The sequence below is a fragment of the Sarcophilus harrisii genome, chromosome 6 (assembly GCF_902635505.1).
Source record: "Sarcophilus harrisii chromosome 6, mSarHar1.11, whole genome shotgun sequence".
NCBI classification, from domain to species: Eukaryota; Metazoa; Chordata; class Mammalia; order Dasyuromorphia; family Dasyuridae; genus Sarcophilus; species Sarcophilus harrisii.
Genome location: NC_045431.1, coordinates 15,762,903 through 15,782,010, shown reverse-complemented (window position 1 = coordinate 15,782,010; position 19,108 = coordinate 15,762,903). Strand labels below are relative to the sequence as shown.

The window sequence follows — 19,108 nt, the reverse complement described above, 5'->3', positions numbered from 1 at the left end:
GAATAATAGCATGTCTGGTATACAGTAGGTGCTTAATAAATATTCATCCTTTCCATTATTTTTACTGTGAAACATGGGAGATATATGGAAGTTCCCTACTATAAAGAGGCATACTTTGGAAATGATCCAGTTAAACGTCTCTTTCCTACATTGTGAATGATCTAATCATTCTGGAGAGTAATTTAGAACTATGTCCAAAGGGCCATCAAACTGTCCATATTCTTTGATCCAACAAAACCACATGTATTGTTGGTCTGTATCCCAATGAGATTTTAAATATTTAAATAAAAATTTAAATAAATAATAAAAAATTTAAAATTAAAATAATTTTAAAAATAAAATTTTATTTTAAAAATACATGCAAAGTTTTCAACATTCACCCTTTTAAAACCTTGTGTTCCAAATTTTCCCCTCCCTTCCCCCATCCCTCTCCTTAGACTGGTAATAGAGTAGTAGTAATTACTTAGTGTGTAATTCAGGTCAGAACAGCTGGACTTAGGTGGGATCTTGGACTAATCATCTGGTTTCTTTTGTCCTCTGGACTGGTCTTTGTCAGCTCGAAATCCTGGGATCTTATGAATCTGTTCTGATGGTGCCGTTAGTTCCAATGGAAATGTTCAAAGTAGCAGTTTATGTACTGTTTTTCTATATATAATGTATATTATACATTATATATATATATATATATATAATATACTGTTACTGTAATGTACTGTTTTTCTATATATATATATATGTTTCCATATTTATCATGCTGCACAAGAAAAATCAGATCAAAAAGGAAAAAATGAGAAAGAAAAAAAGCAAGCAGATAATAATAATAATAATAATAATAATAAGGTGATAATACTATGCTGTGAACCACATTCAGTCTCCATATTCTCTGTCTGGATGCAAAAGGCTCTCCCCATCACAAATCTATTGGAACTGCCCTGAATCATCTCATTGTTGATCATTACATAGTCTTTTTGTTGCTGTGTACAATGTACTTTTGGTTCTACTCACTTCATTTACCATCAGTTTATGTAAGTCTCTCCAGGCCCTTCTGAAATCATCCTGCTGACTCCAATGAGATTTTTTTAAAAAGGCCTTTTTTGTATAAAAATATTCATTACAGCTTTCTGTAGAGGCAAAAAAATGGAAATCGAGATGTCCATCAATTGGGGAATAGTTGTGGTATATTATTGTAATGAAATACTATTGTGTTATAAAAAAATGATGAGCAGGATAATTTCAGAAAAACCTGGAAAGACTTATTTGAACTAGTGCAAAGTGAACAGTATCAGGAGAACAGGATGCACAGTACCAGCAATACTGTATGATGAAAAACTATGAATGACCTTGATGTTCTTAGTAATCGAAACAGTTCTGAAAGATTTATGAGGGAAAATGCTATCTACCTCCAAAGAAAAAACTGATAGAATCTGAATGCATATAGCTTGAAGCATACTTTCACATTTTATTTTATTTTTAATAGATTTTTTTCTAGTTACATGTAAAGACAATTTTTAACATTCATTTCTTTATCAAATTTTAATTTCAAATTTTTTCCCTGCTTCCTTCCCCTTCTTCCTCTCTAAGATAGAAAGCAATTTAATATAGGTTATATATATATATGTGTGTATATATATATATATATACAATCATGTAAAACATATTTCTATATTAGTTATATAGTGAAAGAAAAAACAGATCAAAAGGGAAAAAATCCATATACACAAAAAGTGACTAATATACTGGGATCTGCATTCAGACTCCATTAGTTCTTTCTCTGGATGTAGAGAGCATTTTCCATCACGAGTCTGAAACATACTTTTAACATTTTTCTTTTTATTTTTTTTTTGTCTGTATTTTCTTTCATGACATGGATAATAGGGAACATGTTCTTTATGTCTGCACATGCATAGTGTTGTTGTTATTCAGTTGTTTGAGTCATGCTTAGTTCTTTGTGACTCCATTTGGGGTTTTCTTGGCAAAGATACTGGAATGGTTGGTCATTTCTTTCCCCAGCTCATTCTACAGATGAGGAAACTGAGGCAAATAGGATTAAGTGACTTGCCCAGGGTCATATGGCTGGTAAATATCTGAGGCCATATTTGAACTCGGGTCTTCCTGACTCTTGACCTAGTGCTCCATCCACTGCACCACCAAGCTACACATGTATAATCTATATCAAATTGTTTGCCTTTCAAGGAAGAGGGAGGGGAGAAAGGAAGAGAGAGGATTTGAAACTCAAAATTTAATAAAAACAAATGTTAAAAATTTGTTTTTATGTATAATTAAGAAACATAAAATAGAGTTTTAAAAAGAAAAAGATGAGAACAAGATGAACAACAACCACAAAGTAAGTAATTGGGGAAAAATGTAGATAAATTGCTTAGGCTAGACATGTCCCTAACGTACCACTACTACCAATAACATAATAATAATAAAACACTAATCGATCTTTAAAACTTGTCACACTGCTAAAGTTCGACAAATCTATTTATAATTTGAGTATGACTTCTGTTTAAGTTTTTTTTTTATAATTTGTTGTATTATGTGATTAGATAATACCCCATGATAATAGCTCTATAGAGTTACACTTATAATCACCTACATTTGCATAGTAGTTAATTTGACAAGTCAATGTCCATATAATATGAAACATGACTATTCAGTTATAGGATTAAGTTTATTTATACAAATTTACCAAAATTTTATAGTCAAATGAGTATTGTTTCTTTCAAAAATAGCCACATTGGAAGACTTTACAGTTGTATTCCTGATGCTGCCATTAGTCACAGCAGGGCTGAAACTCTTCCTTTGGAAATTCCTTCAGTATCAATAACATGTTCTTTGGGGCATCCTTAGGAGGAGTTCATCTTAATCTTTTGAGTCGAGATATGATTTTTGGAAATAGCTAAATGTCAGCCAGAACTAGGTCTGGTGATTAAGGTGTTCAGTGCAGCTTGTGGTACAAAATGAAGCGTGAGTATAATGTAATTTGACTTGATTTTGTATCGCCGTGAGCTTATAAACTGGCTCTTAAGGCATTTCCAAGGCTAAGTTCCAAATAGTGACAGAAGCTTTGAACTAAATGTAAAATGCTTTTCGATTATTAAGCATTTTTTCTCTCAAAAAAACCCAAACCTCACAAATCCTTGAAACAAATATGCAGAATCGAACAAAACAGATTCCAATACAGATGGTCACCAATGAGTCTCATTTTCATGTTTGGTCCATCACTTCACCTTGGTCCTCCAGAACCAAGACTGGGCAATCAGAAGCCAACAAAGAGACCTCCGCAGGGTTACAAGAAGGCCCGTTTGTCAGTCTCTAAAAGGCTCCAAGGAAAGAGCAAGCGGAGTTAGAGAGATGCGGGACTCTTGGCTGGGGGAGAAGGTAGATGAGATTCAGTTTCCTACTATAACAACACTCTAGGCGCTTCTGGGATACCCCGAAGACTATTTATGAGCCAGAGACCTACGGAGAGTCTACACTACTCAGGGCTGAGGGAGCCCAGCCTCACCAGAGATAAGCGCTTGGTCCCAGAGAGATGGGCTGAACACTTCCATGGTGTTCCCAACCGTTAACCAGTGCTGAAACGCTGACCATGGACCTCCGCCTGAGCTCGATCCCTTCCTAGCCAGACTTCCACCTGGAGAAGAGGTTTTGAGTTCCTCTCCTGTGGCAAAGCATCTCATGCTGATTCCATTCCAGCAGAGATCTACAAGATTGGGGTTCCATTGCTCACACAGAACTAACTGAAATCTTCTGAGTTCTACAGCAAGAGGAAGTCATCCCCCAGGACTTCAAGGACGCCGCCGCTGCCCATCCCTACAAAAGAACGGGAAATAATTTGTCATCTGACAATCATGGAGATAAGAGGGAGAGATCTTCTCTTAGTCATTGCTAGCAAGATTCTTGCCAGAGTCCTCTTTAATAAGCTGACCTTTCACCTGGGAAGATGGTCATCCTTGCATGGACTGATGCTGGATGAGATGGTCAGAGCCAGGAGAACATTGTACATAACAACAAACGATTGTGATGGACCTGACTCTTTTCACCCATGAGATGATTCAAGACAATTCCAATAGATTTGTGAAGGAGAGAGCCATCTGCATTCAGAGACCGAATGTAGATCAAAGCATGATATTTTCACCTTTTTTGTTATTGTTTGCTTGTTTTTTTTTCTTTTTCATGTTTTTCCCCTTTTGATCTGATTTTTCTTGTGCAGCTTGATGAATATGGAAATGTGTTTAGAAGAATTGCATGTGTTTGATATCAGACTGCTTGCTATCTAGGGGAAAGGGGAGAGGGAGAGAAAGGGAGAAAAAATTGGAACACCAGATTTTGCAAAGATGAATATTGAAAACTTTCTTTGTATGTATTTGGAAAAAGAAAATGCCATTTAAAAAAAAGAAGAAGAAAAAGGTTGTCATCCACCTGAGAGGCAGTGTGACCTCAGAAAGGGCCAGGGAATGACTGACGTGATGTTTGCTCTCCAACAACTTCAGGAGAAATGCCAGGAGAACAAAAGTCTGCACACAGGGTTTATAGATCTAGCCAAGGCCTTTGATACTGTCAGTCATGAGGGGTTGTGGAAGAGCTTGGCGAAATCTGGGTTGCCTGGAAAAATTCATCAGTCTTGTACATCAGTTTCCTGATAGCGCGCTTGCTCAGGGTCTGGATAATTGTCTACGCTTTCCTTGTCACAGAGAAATGGGGCTGTATGTTGACTCCTCCCACGCTTTTTAGCTTGATGTTTTCTGATGTTATTAGATGCCTTCAATAAGGACAAAAAAAGGTCAGGGACTCCAGGGATGGTAAATGATGCAAGCCAAGAAGCAAGCGGAGGGATAGTGGGGGCTCCACTTTTTGTTCCCAGTTGATTGTGCACTCAGTGCAGCCCCTGAGACTGAGATGCAGCAGAGCATGGATCAGTTCTCTGTCCCTTGTGCTAATTTTGCTCAGACGATCAACACCAAGAAAGCAGAGCTTCTCCACTAGCCAGCATGAGTCCATCCACACATGAAGTCACCAGCAAATTCAGAAATTCTGAACGCCGTGGTAGTGAGAGCATACTTCCCAGGGATGTCCACACAGATGTTGAGGCACACATTGCCAGAGTGAGCTCAGCATTTGGGAAACTCCAAAAGAAAGTCTGGAAGAGAAGCCTTAGGAGGCTGCCCTACCAGACTGGAGATCGACAGAGCCATGGTTGCGGGCTTGTGAAACCTGGATGGCCTCAATATCTGGAGTTTAAGTTATCAGCATCCAAGACTCCAGAGATCTCGAAGCAAGCTGCTATAATAGAGAAGTTCTCAAACTAAAATGCAAATGGACAGATAGATAAATAGGGCTTGCTATCAACACCACCCTTGGGTGCTGCTTCTAAACTAAAATCTTAGGTAGGACTTGTATATAGACTTATATTCAATATAAACAGGCAAGTTGTGAGAAGCATCAAGATTACGTCAATGTCCGTGAGTCTTTGTCTTCCACCAGAACCCGAAGCTAGGAATCGTAGGGTTGCTGCTTTGTTCTGTTGGTTAATGTTGAACATTATATCTCTCCCACATAGTAGTGGAGTTTGGGAAGGGATGCAATCTATTTTTGTGTCTCAAACCAAAGGGAGAAAAAAAATGTCTCCATAATTTTCTTTTCTTTTCTATTGTGAACTTAATCATCAAAAACATTTTAATATTCAAAGAGAAAGGAAAAAAGATTGTAGAAGAAAATTAAAATTTGAGGTATAGAGTTTATTTTTAGGGATTATACACATACATATGTATGTATATATATTTATATATCATGTAGCTGTGTTTTACATATTTATATGTATTCCATATAATAGAAAAGTAATAATTATCTCAGATAATGATTTTTTTTGTTTATCCCGTTATGAAAGTCTATCTTTTCTTCTTCTCTGCACTTAAAAAGCATTTTGCTAATGCTTTTTTGTTGTTGTTGTTTTGTGTATCTATCTTTATCTTTCTGCATTCAAATATAATCCTCTTTCTGTTTTTTGGGTTTTTTTTAATGTTCAGTCATTCTGTTTTGCTTTAATAAACTCTTATATGTAAGAATATGGTCGTGGAGCTCACACCAGACACTCTAAGAGTAAAGCCTTTGGGGATATTTAGTCAGAGAGATACTTGATACCTAGAAACAGGTCTGTTCCAAGTGCTTTCTGAGGATTCACTAGTCCCTTATATATCTCTATTTACTTAAAGGATATGTAACTTTGTTAATACCATTAACTTTTTTTTTCTATCAGGTCTACAACTTAATACATGGTCTTCAAGAGTTGTTGTGGCCAAAAACCTCATCACTCTCAATAAGAGCATTTCTGAATTTAGCTAGGCTGGTCTTCAAATGACAAACGTAAAGCCTTTCATCAGGTTTCTTTTACTACCAGATCTTGGATTTCAGGGGCCAGCATTCAAGAATCAGAAAATCTCCATATTGCAATGAAGCGTCCAAATAAAACTTAAGTAGAGGAGTGTGTTTATTAAAATTTTAAAAAGTGAGGCAGCTAAATGTCACAGTGGATAGAGTACCAGCCCTGAAGTCAGGCAAATCTGACCTCAGACACTTAATATTTATCAGCTGTGTGACCCTATACAAGTCACTTAATCCTAATTGCCTCATCAGAAAAAAAGGAAACAAACAAAGAAAGAAAAAGAGAAAGAGAAGGAAGAAAGGGAAAAAAGAAACAGAGAGAAAAGATAAATAAAACAAATTTGGAAAACCAATATAATTATATCTTCATATAACATTTTAAGAAATCTAATTCATTTATATGGAACATTGCTTCTATTTAATGTAGGATAGTTGGAAAAAATTCAAACATACTCAAAGGTGGGAATCTTGTCAGGTAGATTCTCCTCTAACTCCCACATCAGAGTCCACACTAGACCTTTTGTTGGATACTGTAGCATTATAAAGGTATTAATGTAATATATATGCTGGCCTTCTGTTTCCTTTAATCTTGATACATGACTGTTTTATTTCATTTTCTAGCCATTTGTCTCATTAATAATCTTTTACAACGATTTGATGACTAAAATAGCAATTATTGCCTTTTAAAAGTCATGAGTTGCTCCTTTCTTAAACTATGCAAATTTGGGGGCTATGATCCCTAATGCATCGGCTGATAGATTTTGCTATGTCCTTGAGCATCAGTTAATGGCCTTATTTTCATTTATAAATGGGAAACCTGAAGAGACTGGATTCAGTCTTCTGCTGATAGAAATGCAGCTTATACAAAAGCTTATTCTGTTGTAAAAATGAGTGAAGCAAACCCAAGGTTGCTGTGCTATTTTTCATGATAAATTAAATTTCATGGAAAATCATCCATTCTATTTTAAAATTTTTTCCAATTTTGTTATTTATTTTAACATTTTATAAAAAAAAATTTTGAATATCAAATCCTCTCTTCCTTTAACCTTCCCCCACCTAATGAAAAGGCAAGCAATGTGATAACAATTATATATGTGAATTTATGCAAAAACATTTCTGTAGTAACCACGTCTTCTTCCTGCAAAAACAAGCAAGAAAAACAAAATGAAAAAAATTGTAGTTTGATTTGTACTTGGAATTCATCACTTGTCTCTCTGGAGGGGGGTGGTATTTTTCATCATGAGTCTTCAGAATTATCTTGGTTCATTCTATTGATCAGAGTAGCTGATCATCATTACGATATTGTTTGTTACTGCGTGAGATGATCTGATTCTGCTCACTTCCTTCTGCATCACTTCAAATAGGTCATTCCAGGTTTTTTGGAAACCATCCCCCTTTTTACTTCTTAGATCAAAAGAGTACTCTGTCACAATCATATAATGGGACTCATTCGGCTGTTTCCCAATTGATGGGCATCCCCTCAGTTTCCAATTCCTTGCCAACACAGAACAAACAACAAATATTTTTGTACATGTGAGTCCTTTTCCTTTGATTTCTTTGGGATACAGAGTGGTACTAGTATTTCTGGGTCATAAGATACGTGCAGTTTGATATCCTTTTGGACATCGTTCTAAATTGTTCTCCTGAATGATTGGAACAGTTTACAACTTTATCAACAGTGCATTAGTGTCCCTTTGGTATTTGTTATTTTCCTTTTTGTGTCAATCCTATAGTAGTACCTCAGAATTGTTTTAAATTGTATTTCTCTACTCCACAGTGATTGGGATATTTTTATGTTTAACTATAGTTTTGATTTCTTTTTCTGAAAACTACATTTTTATACCCTTTGAGCATTTATCAGTTGGAGAATGGTTCTTATTTTTATAAATTTGACTCAGTTACCTATATATTTGAGAAATGAGGCTTTTATCAGAGAAACTTACTACAATTTTTTTTCTATTATTTCATTGTTAATGGTACCTTTTTAGGAAAATGTAATTTCTCCAATTATATGTTTGATTTGTTTTTTTTTTTTGTTTGTTTGTTTGTTTTGTCTGAGATTATGATTGCTACCACTGCCTTTTTTTTAAATCACAGATGAAGCATAAGGAATTCTACTCCAGCCCTTTATTTTAATCCTAGATGTGTCTTTTTGTTTTAATTGTGTTTCTTATAATGAACATATTGTTGAATTCTAGTTTCTAATCCATTCTGAAATCTATTTCCTATTCACATTCATGGCTAAATTAGTGTGTATTTCTCTCTATTCTGTTTTTTTTCTATTTATCTTTCTCCCTCTCCATATCTCTCACATACGTCCTTCCTCAAAAATCTGCTTTCTTCTGACCACTGACTCCCTTAATCTGCCCTCCTTTTAATCACTCTCCTGTTTCTCTTATCCTCTTTTCCTTCTACAAGATGTAGAATTGTTGGATATGAAATTTTTATACTCAAATGAATTTTTGTATTGTATGTATATATTCTTTCCTCTTTGAATTAATTTAGATGAGAATGAGATCCAAGTGTTGCCTACTACCTTCCCCATTTTCCCCTCCACTGTAAAAACTCTTCCTTATGTGCTGCTTTTATGTCAGATAATGTTCCTCATTCTTTCTCTCTTTTCCCTCTTTTGCTCAGTGCTTCCCTCTTTTTCACCCTTTAATTTCTTTTTGAGATCATCCCAACATAATCACTTCATATCCATGCTTTCTGTCTCTGTAAACTCCTTCTACTTGCTCCAATAATAATTAAGTTCTTAGTAGTTACATGTTTATCTTCCCATTTAGAAATGTAAACAGTATAATAGTATTAAGTCCCTTATGATTTCTCTTTCATGTTTACTTTTTTATGTTGCTCTCGAGTCTTTTGTTTGAAAGTCTGATATTCTATTCAGCTCTGGTCTTTTCATTAGGAATCCTTGAAAGTTCTCTATTTCATTAAATATCCATTTTTCCCCACTGAAGGATTATACTTAGTTTTTCTTAATGGTTTATCCTTTGTTGCAATCCTAGCTCCTTTACCTCCTGGAATATTATATTCTAAGGTCTCTACTTCTTCAGTGTGGAAGCTGCTAAATCTTGTGTGATCTTGTTGAATTCTGTTCCCACAGTGGGACTGGAGGAGGAGCTGTCCCAAGTTTTAGTTTTTTTGTGCTGAAGTTTTCAGTGCTATTTCTGGGGATTTTAAACTCTTTGGGGCTTCCAATTTGGTCTTATTCTGGGAAATTCTGGTCACTGCTCTCCTGGTCTGTGCTTTGGTCTTTACCCAGGAAGGATCTCTGTCCATCTATAATTAGAAATGCTAGGAAAAGGTCCTTTCAATCCTGGAATTTTGATCAGATCCCATGCTCCCCTGTAATCACAAATATACTGCTCCTCGCCATCTTGTTATTAGGGCCCCTGTTACTCAAGAGCACCTAGTTTGGTGCATCTGGTGTCCACTCAGGGTCCTCTGTAATCGCTCTCTAACCAGTTGTTCACTCCTCTTGCCTGGAAGAAGCTTCAGCTTCTGCTGGCTATTGTGGCTTCCGCAAGATCCACCATTGATGTCATAGTACATACTCCAGGCTAACCCCTATCCCTGTGTCACAAACTTTTCTTGCTAACCACCTAAGTTGTCTTGGGCTGGAAAAAATTTCTCATCCCAACATTTTGTTGACTACGCTGCTCCTGAAATCAATTTGACACGCTGTTTTAAAACTCTTTGGAGGGGAATATTGGGAGAATTCAACTAGAGACGCTTTGTACAAATAGCATTGGCTTATTGTGCGGTTGGTCTTGAGCCTTCTTAGTAGTGGGTGACACTAAGAAAAAGATTTTGAGAACTGTATTTCAACATAATTGGCTTCCTTTGTATCCCTATATATTTTATCATATGCATTTAAAAAGTTTTCTGAGGAAGGGCCCATAAACTTCACCAGCCTACCACATGGATCTATGACACACACAAGAAGCCATTTGAGTAGAAATTCTGCCTGAATCCTTTTAGATCAATAGCTCTCATTTCAAACAGATGGAGTTTTTTAGAGATACCGGAGGAGGATCTGTTGAAGCGAGTGAGAGATGCGAGAAAGAACAAGAATATGAGAAATACAGATGGATTTAATCCAAGCAGAGCAAGAATACTCGTTGCAGTGTAGGCAACCCTCTCCCCAGGTGCTGGAGACAGCTACTCCAGCGCTCTTCCTAAAAGCAGCCCCTTTCAGGTTCAGTCACTTTTTTGTGAAAACCTCCTCTTGCCTCCTACATCCTTCCTTCTTCTCTTAAATGCCCAATCCCTGCTGAGACTTTAAACTGGCTGTCAAAGCCAGGCAGGCTCCGCTGTCACAGATGGCCTTTACTTGCAAGTAGGAAGTCGTGGTGATCTCCTGCTGTGGTGATTTCATTGCTTATGGCAGAGTAACCAAACAGATCGGCAGACAGATCAAGCGGAAAGCTCCCTGAGCTAGGGTAGAGTTCAGACCTCATGGTCCCAAATGCCTCCCATCCCTCCAGGGCTCTTCAAAAAGTTCTGTTCCTTCTGCTTCTCTGCTCTGGGCTGCCCTGCCTACAGTAGAATGTTGCTCTCCTAAGGAACTAAGGATCATTAGAGCACAGAAAGTGAGGGATACATTGGGCCCCAGCATCCCTGTTCAGATGATAGACAGAAACCATCACAACTGCTTCATCAAAGCTTACATGGATAGGGATGTTGGGGACGCCTCTATATATTTTAAGGTCAAATAAATGACCCCTAAAAAAGTAACAGTAGAAGCTTCTGGAGGGATTAGATTTGAACAGATTACTCCTATATTCTCTTATGACTTTAACTTTGTTTTTTAGGAAAAATAATATCTTTTTTTGTTGTTGTTGTTTCAAAATGCAGGGATTACATCAGGCAGTGAATGGCCTAGGATGGTATTACCACAAATTTAGGCGAAACTATGTCAAAGCAGCAAAATACTGGCTAAAAGCAGAAGAAATGGGGAATCCAGATGCCTCATACAATCTTGGAGTTCTTTATCTAGATGGCATTTTCCCGGGAGTCACTGGAAGGAACCAAGTGAGTAAGACTTTGGAGCCATTACTAAAACCTGCTTTTTTTTTTTTTTTAACCAACCTGCTTCCCCAGTGGACTTAGGGAAATCTATAAAATTGAAACACATATGGAAAAGGACAAATAAAAACAAAAATCATAACCAAGGAAAAGAGCCAATGGAAGTAGATATAACCATACCCAGATCTGATAGTGGAACCCTTCATTTTGTTCTGAGCTTCCTGGAAGCTCAGGCAGAAATGGAGACAATTATAGTTTTGAAAATTATCATATATGAATATATAAAAAATATTTTTATTATCTCAAGAAAATGGAAGCATACAAGTTAGTCTAGGAAAGGGGAAAAAAAAACTTTTGTCACGGCCATGAATTCTAGGCAGAAGCAAGTATTTGTTGAGTGTTTTCCAAGTGCCTCTGGAGGTACCTGAGGAGGTCTAGATGGTTAGGCGTATGGTCTTTGCTCCAAAGGCTTTACTTGGAATAGTAAGGTGAAATAGCTGGGAACAGCATGTCACGGTCGTTAATTAGGAATTATATTGGGAGGCACTGGTTCTAAGTGGTGACATAAAGAAGAAGGTTCTCAGAGAGTATTTAGATGCATACAAGGTTTACTAAGGAACAAAAACACATGCTGGCCGTCCCAAAAATCTCGGTACAGTTTGAAGCTTTAATAGATTAAATAAGTTTTAAGCTTTAATAGCTTGAAAGTGTGCAAAGACTTTTGGGATACCCTGTATGTATTTTTATTCATTATGCATGCTTAATAACCCTCCTACACATCTAAATACATGACACTTATATTGCTAATTATATTCCCGGTCTCATCTCTCTTAAAATAAATTAAAATTGTATGTATGTGTTTGGAGGGAGGGATTAGGAAAATCAACTGAGCGGCTTTTCACCTGAAGTGACTTCTAGTGTGCTCTTTGTGTGATGAACAGGCTTGTTTATGGGCTGGCCGGATCCCCGGATGAGCTGGAGTGGCTTGTCACATATCAGACAGAAGCCCTTCTTCAGAGGGCTCCTTGTGCTGTCTTTGGTTTCTTTAGGGCATTTGAAGTTATGAGTCTGTGATAAAAATCAGTCTTGAGGTGCCTCACTATCTTGGCACTTGTGAAATCAGCTCAGCAGAGAGGGAAGCAGAACATGGAAAAGGGACCTCTTTATTAGGCAGCCTGACATCTTTATCTCTTTCTTTGCAGACATTAGCTGGTGAATATTTCCATAAGGCTGCACAAGGAGGACATATCGAAGGGACCTTGTGGTGCTCCCTGTACTATATGACTGGCAATTTGGAGACTTTTCCTAGAGACCCCGAGAAAGCCGTTGTGTAAGAAACCATGAAAAGTTCTCTGTGGAAGAGACATTTATCAGAGTAACAGCAACTCAGGGAACGGGGAGGCGTGTTCTGGGAAATAGTGTCTTGGGAATTCTTAACATTTCTCCTTGGGAAATTACCATTACACCCAAGTTTACCTTATTTGGAATTCACTGATTCTTAATTATCTGGCAACTGACTATCCCATCTGTGAGTTAGCTGACCCTTTTTTTCTGGTCAGGAAAAATAAAACTTAACTAGATCCTAAAAAACAAGCTCATTTGAACAAAGAGGTGACTGGAATAGCAGGTGAAAATGAGGTTTTTAGATTATATTAAGAATTTCATTTATTAAAAAGGAAGTCAATAAGCAAGGTGAATTTAAGCACTTCTAAAAATTACTTTTGTTCAGAAATGTGAACAAAGACATCGTCAACTTTAAAGAGACATTTTCGTATGTGGGAATGGAAATGGGCAGTGATATGCATATCGTAGGTAAATGACGTTCACGAAAAGTCAAAATTTACCTTATCGATTTCTGCATCCTATATTTTCCTGTTATTCCCTTAGCATAAATAATTGAGAATTGGACATCTGGACCTGTCCTCTACCATTTTTAATTGTAAGCATTTATGAGAGAGAACAGTCACTACAAAGCTCTAAAAAATGTCTCATCATTTTTCTTCTTGACATCCGGTTGTGATTTGTTGCTATGTAAAAATTCGAACAGGAAAAATATTCCCCAAATGGGATTTGTAGAGCTCATATGCAAAAAAAAGATAATTATTTCCACCTAATTTAATTTGCGCTGGTTTTTGATATTTGTTATCCCCCTGTCTTTTATAGTTGGGCAAAACACGTCGCGGAGAAGAATGGTTATTTGGGGCACGTCATTCGGAAAGCTCTCAACGCCTACCTGGACATGTCATGGTGAGCTTGAAACAGCAGCTGCACATCGATGTTGGCACTTCCTGCATTTGTTTGTGTTTTTAATTAGTTTATCCAACTTTAAAAAGCACATTTTTTTAAAGCTAGCAGAATGTGGGAAAGTTATAGACTCCCAGGGATGGCAGCATTTCAGAGGCTAATTGGCTTTTGATTGAGAAATAGTATTTCTGATTTTAATTATACAAGAGACCTCTTTTACCGAGGGAGAACTTCACCTTCATCAAACCAAGGACCACGGCTACATTAACATTTCGGCTCACCCCACTTCCTCTCCCGCGTCCTGTTCCTGTAGATAACTGTGCGTTGTTATTGCCCTAGGAGTTCTGAATCAAGGTTACCCTGAGATACAGGGAACTTCAGTCGAGTCAGGAGGCACGGATCCTGTGCCAGGCACTGCGCTGAGAGCCAGAGGTGCAAAGAAAGACAAAACGAGCTCTCAAGGAGCTCACCGTCTAAGGGGAGAGACAATGCGCAGGCAGCTAGGTAGCAAAAGCCCAGCTACAGGAGAATGAGGATAAGGGCCTGAACAGGATAATCCCGGAGCCCTCAGTGTCCAAATGTGTCAGGAAAGGATTCTACTGGGAAGTGAAGGAAGCCAACGGGGTAGAGATGAGGAGGGGAAGCCTTCCAGAATTGGGGGTCCGAAAGGCGTCCTGCTACAGGGAACAGCTAGACGGCAGTGTCCCTGCAATGCAAAAGTCAGTCACAAAAAGATCAGAAAGATGGGAAAGGGCTAGAGTCCTCTTGGAAAAGCCATGGGATTTTGTATTTGATCCTATGGAACAATAGGAGTTTATTGAATAGGGGGAGGATATGGTCCAACTTGAGAGCTGAGCAGAAGATGAATTTGAGGGGGGAAAGTGTAACCAGCTGATTACCTCAATAATCCAGGAAGAAGGGGCTTAGGTGAGAGTTGTTAGAACATAGAGTGAATATGATGAATGATTGGCCTGACAGGGAGTGAGGAGTCCACGATGGGCCCAAGCCTACAAATCTAGATAATTGGGAGGCTGGTGATTTTCTCAATGGTAAAAGAAAAATTAGGAAGAGGGGAAGGCTGTGGGAAAGATCCTGGGTTCAGTGTTGGACGTGTTGAGTTTAAGAGGTCTACAGACCATCCAGTTCCAGATTTCCATTAGGCAGATGGAGGGGAAGGCTGGAGAAGAGGATCTGAGTATTGTCCTGTGGCCAAGGGAGAAACTGTCCCATCCCGGTGGCCAAGAAAGATACAGATGAGTAGATGGAAGACTTCCGTGAAGTTTACCCTATTGTCTCAGGTGATGAGCAGCCTGGGACAAGCAGGATGCATTTCCCAGAGCTCTCACTGAGCCTGGGAGAAGGTTTTCCTCTCTTTGTCAGCCTCATGAGCTGCTTGCGGCCAGACTCAGCAGCTGATCACTCATACATACAACCTGCTGGGTTGCCCCCTCTTGGGTTTTCCACATGAAGGGATCTCCTCTCAAATAAGATAAGATAGAATGGTTCCCATGCTTCACATCGGTTCGCTTCTTTAAGGCTTGTAAAGCCCTTCTTCCTAGCAGCCCCGAGACGTCACAGGAATATTTTTAATCTCCATCTTATAGATAATGAGGCTGAAGCTCCAAAAAATAAATGCAACTATTAAATGTTAAAAGCCAGGATTTAACCCCGGGTCCCCCATTCTAAGTTCCCTCTGTCACGTTGCCCCCAAATGTATGCTACAGCCCTTTGTCAGACTATGAAGCATTGTGTAAATATACATTATTATTGTATGAATCTCCGCCGCCTTCCCATCCATGTCCCAACTCTCTCACAGTTTTCTCCCAAGCAAAACAATTTTAAGCTGGTTTGTTGCTTAAATTTAGACATTTCAGTAAAAATGAAAATAGCTATGCAAATTAACACAGCCCTGTAGACCAGAATAGAAATAGGCCCTGAAGGAACTCAGACCAGCTCCAACCTTACTGGGCCCTAGGAAGAGGAGTAACTCAGAAATTACACGTAACTCCAATGACAGATAATTTTCCCCTTTGGACTCCTGGAGGTCACAGTCAGAGGGGGCCGGTCACCAAGATCTTTTTAAGACTATATTATCTTGTGAAGACTTGTCTGTGTGGTAGATTTTGAAGTGAACCACAAGATTGAACTGCCCCATCCGCCCCATCCCTTTGGTAGACTTGTGTGCGTAGGTTACATTTAAATATACACATTTAAATATAAAATGTACAAGGGAAAGTTGGTTGTTAAGAACTTTTAAAGACAAAACCCATTTTCCCCTGTTGACATAGCAGTAGCACCCCAATTTTACTTGCTGTCCCTATATCCTGTAGCCAGCTTGTTGGTCGACTAGTTAATGGTCTGTGAGGAAATAAACACGGCCTCTTTTTAAGTCCGAATTTTCATATTTGGGGGTCTCTTAAAGGGAATGCAGATTTGTAAAGTGGTCCCGGTTGTGGGCCTATTTTCTTTTCTTTTTTTTTTTACTTCTTAATTAATAGCACAGCATCCTTTCTTTCATTTTCTGAATTTACACGGCTTGACGTCATGCAGAATTTCACTTTTTCCAAATCTGCCGTATCGTTGACATCAAATCACAATTTGTTCGCTTTCTCGATCTTACACTAATTTGACTGCACTTGGATTTTTTCAGAGGCCCGGAAGTACTTTGCATGTTTTTTTTAGGTTGCATAGCAAAAATCACTGATGAGTCTAATGGGTTTTTAAAATATAAGCTTCAGCTTGCATTTCAAGACTTGCAGTGCCAAAAGGAAGGAAACATTATCATCTATCTCAGAAGGAAAATGCTTACCATATGAAAATATTTTGGGGATGTGTTTTTGCATCTTCCAGATTTTCAAATCCATTTCCCTTCCCCATTCAGAAAATAGAAAATCTCTTTCTTTTCCCCCATAAGACAGGATGATTTTTCCCAGTTGGCCATTTTTAATAGAATGTTTGTAGTTGCAGCAACTTTCAGTACTACCTCCTCCTGTTCTTTTTTCCTCATTGATGGGGAGATTTATTCTGGACATTATTTTTGACGTGTGTGTGTGTGTGTGTGTGTGTGTTTGTGTGTGTCATTTCGATGAGCTTGAACTTTCCTGAGTCATTCCAAAATTCATCTGGAAAAGTTTAAAAAGGGAACAAGAGGCTTTTTGATCTATCGGCATAGTATGGACGATAACTCTGGAGCACCCAAGGCCATCTTGGGACATCTTGAGAAATTGGTCAGGAAAGGGCCAGCAGGCAAGCTGTCATGTTTAATTTTACTCCTTCCTCCTTAGACATGTGTTTTATCTGGGAGCTTTATGTTCTCTTTTCTTTTGTCTGGAAAAGTCCTAAAGGACCCAACCTAAGAGGCTGCCAGATTTATGGGGGGCTTCAGGCAAGATGAATTGATCCACTGAATTCCAGGTGAAAATGATATACATAAGAGTATTTATGTAAACATATAAATATATGTATATATGTGTGTGTGTGTGTGTGTGTGTGTGTATATATATATATATATATATATATATATATATATATACACACACATGAAATTTAAAGCTTAATTCCCTAATATCCACCTGTGTCCCCCAAACTCCTTCCCTAGGCAGAGGCGGTATAGGAAATAGTTTAAATTTGTTTTTTCTTTTTTAATTAATGGGAATTTATCATATGGAGACAATGTGGGATCAGTTGCAGATGCCTCTGTAGATACACCTGGATAGAGACGTATGCACATAGATATACATTAAGGTTGGCTTAAATGACCACAAAGGCAATGTTTAACCCTGCGGTTCTGGGATTCTGTGGCAAATCAGTAACAAAGTAAGTTACTGGAAAAGCAGAGAGAGAACCCACTGTGGCCATCGTAGAGGCAATGGAGAAGGATCTCATTTCACTTCCTAACTGCCCCTTCTCAGCTGGGTGATCTTTCTGGTCCTTACTTTCCCCATATGAAAAGTTGAAAGTATGGACTCGAGTGCCCCCAAAGGTTCCTCCCGGCTCTTGTGGCTCATCTGGGCCACTGATAAAAATTGTACTCTGCTCCGGCTGTTCCTGGATGCTTCCCAGGACTTTGAGAATCCATTGGCTTTGGCTTCTGCAGCGATGCAATGTGGTAAAAGCCTCTCACCTCGGAGTCAAGAGACCTGTGTTCTCCCCCAGTTTTGCCATTTAGGAAGCGTCCCCTAAGTTGGCTGAGCTTCAGTTTCTCCAGCTACAAAAGCCAGAGACGATGCTGCTCGTTCTCCCCCCAGGGGATGTTGTGGACATCAGGTACTTTGTAAATAGAAGGGATTATTTTTAGAGCACCCGAGTGTCTCATTCCTTACGTAACAGCCCAGGATCTCCAGGATTGGGATCACTAATCCTGGCTCTCTCTCTGTCCTGCCTTGTGACTCTGGGAAAGGGACTAAGCCCAGCCCCCCTTGTCATTGTTGTTTGATTCTGAGAAAATCGAAGGTGTTGGCGTCATAGTGTGCAGCATTTGGGGAGAAATTCTACATAAATTGTGACTATGGAAAAGTCTCTGGGATTTTTCCATTTCCTCACTCGACACTCATTTTGAACAGGATGGGAAGGATATTGTTGTGATCCACTTAGTGCTGGTCAAAAGGAATTTTTGGTGCCTGAGCTATAAAACTTCATGGACTCTCAGATTGGGAAGAGAGCAGCAGGAAGAGTTGAGTTCGAATCCAATACCAGATGCTAGTTGTTTGTGTGACACTGGGCAAGTCACTTAATCTATTTGCCTCAGTTTCTTCAGTTGTAAAATGGGAATAATAATAACATCTACTTCACAGGGCTGTTATGAGGACCGGATGACATGTTAAATTATATATTATAGCACTTTACAAACATAAAAGCACCATATAAATGATAGCTAATCATTATCATTATTAGAAAGGGACCTCAGAAATTAGCTTAACTTGCACCTGAACATGAATCTGCTTTCTACTATACCAGTAAAGTCTCCAAGGATGGAGAATCCACTCCCCTCTGTAGCGACCCATTGCACTATTGAACATCTCTAATTATTTGGAATTTTCTCTTTCTACCAAGGCAGAATTGACCTTCCATCCTGGCTTCTAGTTTTGCCCTCCAGAGTCACAAAGAACAGGTCCAATCTCTTCCATGTGAAAGCAGCCCACTCCTAAATGGCAGCCTTCTAAGTGTTTAATCTCCAGGATAAATATATATACTTTCACTGTCTGATCCTTCCTTTCTTCCATAAATGATCTTAAGTAACTGCTATTTTTAGCTGGAAACTGATGAAAGAACCCAGTTATTTAGTTTATTATTATTATTTTTCTGAGGAAATCTTTTATAGCTTGAATTGAGAAGTATCTTAAGGGCTTTTGTGTAAAACCTAATTTTCCCTCTTTAAAGCTTTAAAGATCATTACCTTTTTGCTGGTGGAGTATTAGAAACATTGTTTAAATGGGTAGAGCAA

The 19,108-nt window shown here is 38.4% G+C and overlaps 1 protein-coding gene across 1 annotated transcript in view; it reads left to right on the top strand.

Annotated features, from left to right (window-relative positions):
• The window catches only part of SEL1L3 (SEL1L family member 3), a 111,097-nt gene that overhangs the window by 76,729 nt on the left and 15,260 nt on the right, over positions 1–19,108 (top strand). The window contains exons 15-17 of the mRNA XM_031943941.1: positions 11,251–11,427; positions 12,624–12,751; positions 13,585–13,668. Coding sequence (XP_031799801.1) covers positions 11,251–11,427; positions 12,624–12,751; positions 13,585–13,668 — 389 coding nt within the window. The remainder of the gene's footprint in view (positions 1–11,250; positions 11,428–12,623; positions 12,752–13,584; positions 13,669–19,108) is intronic.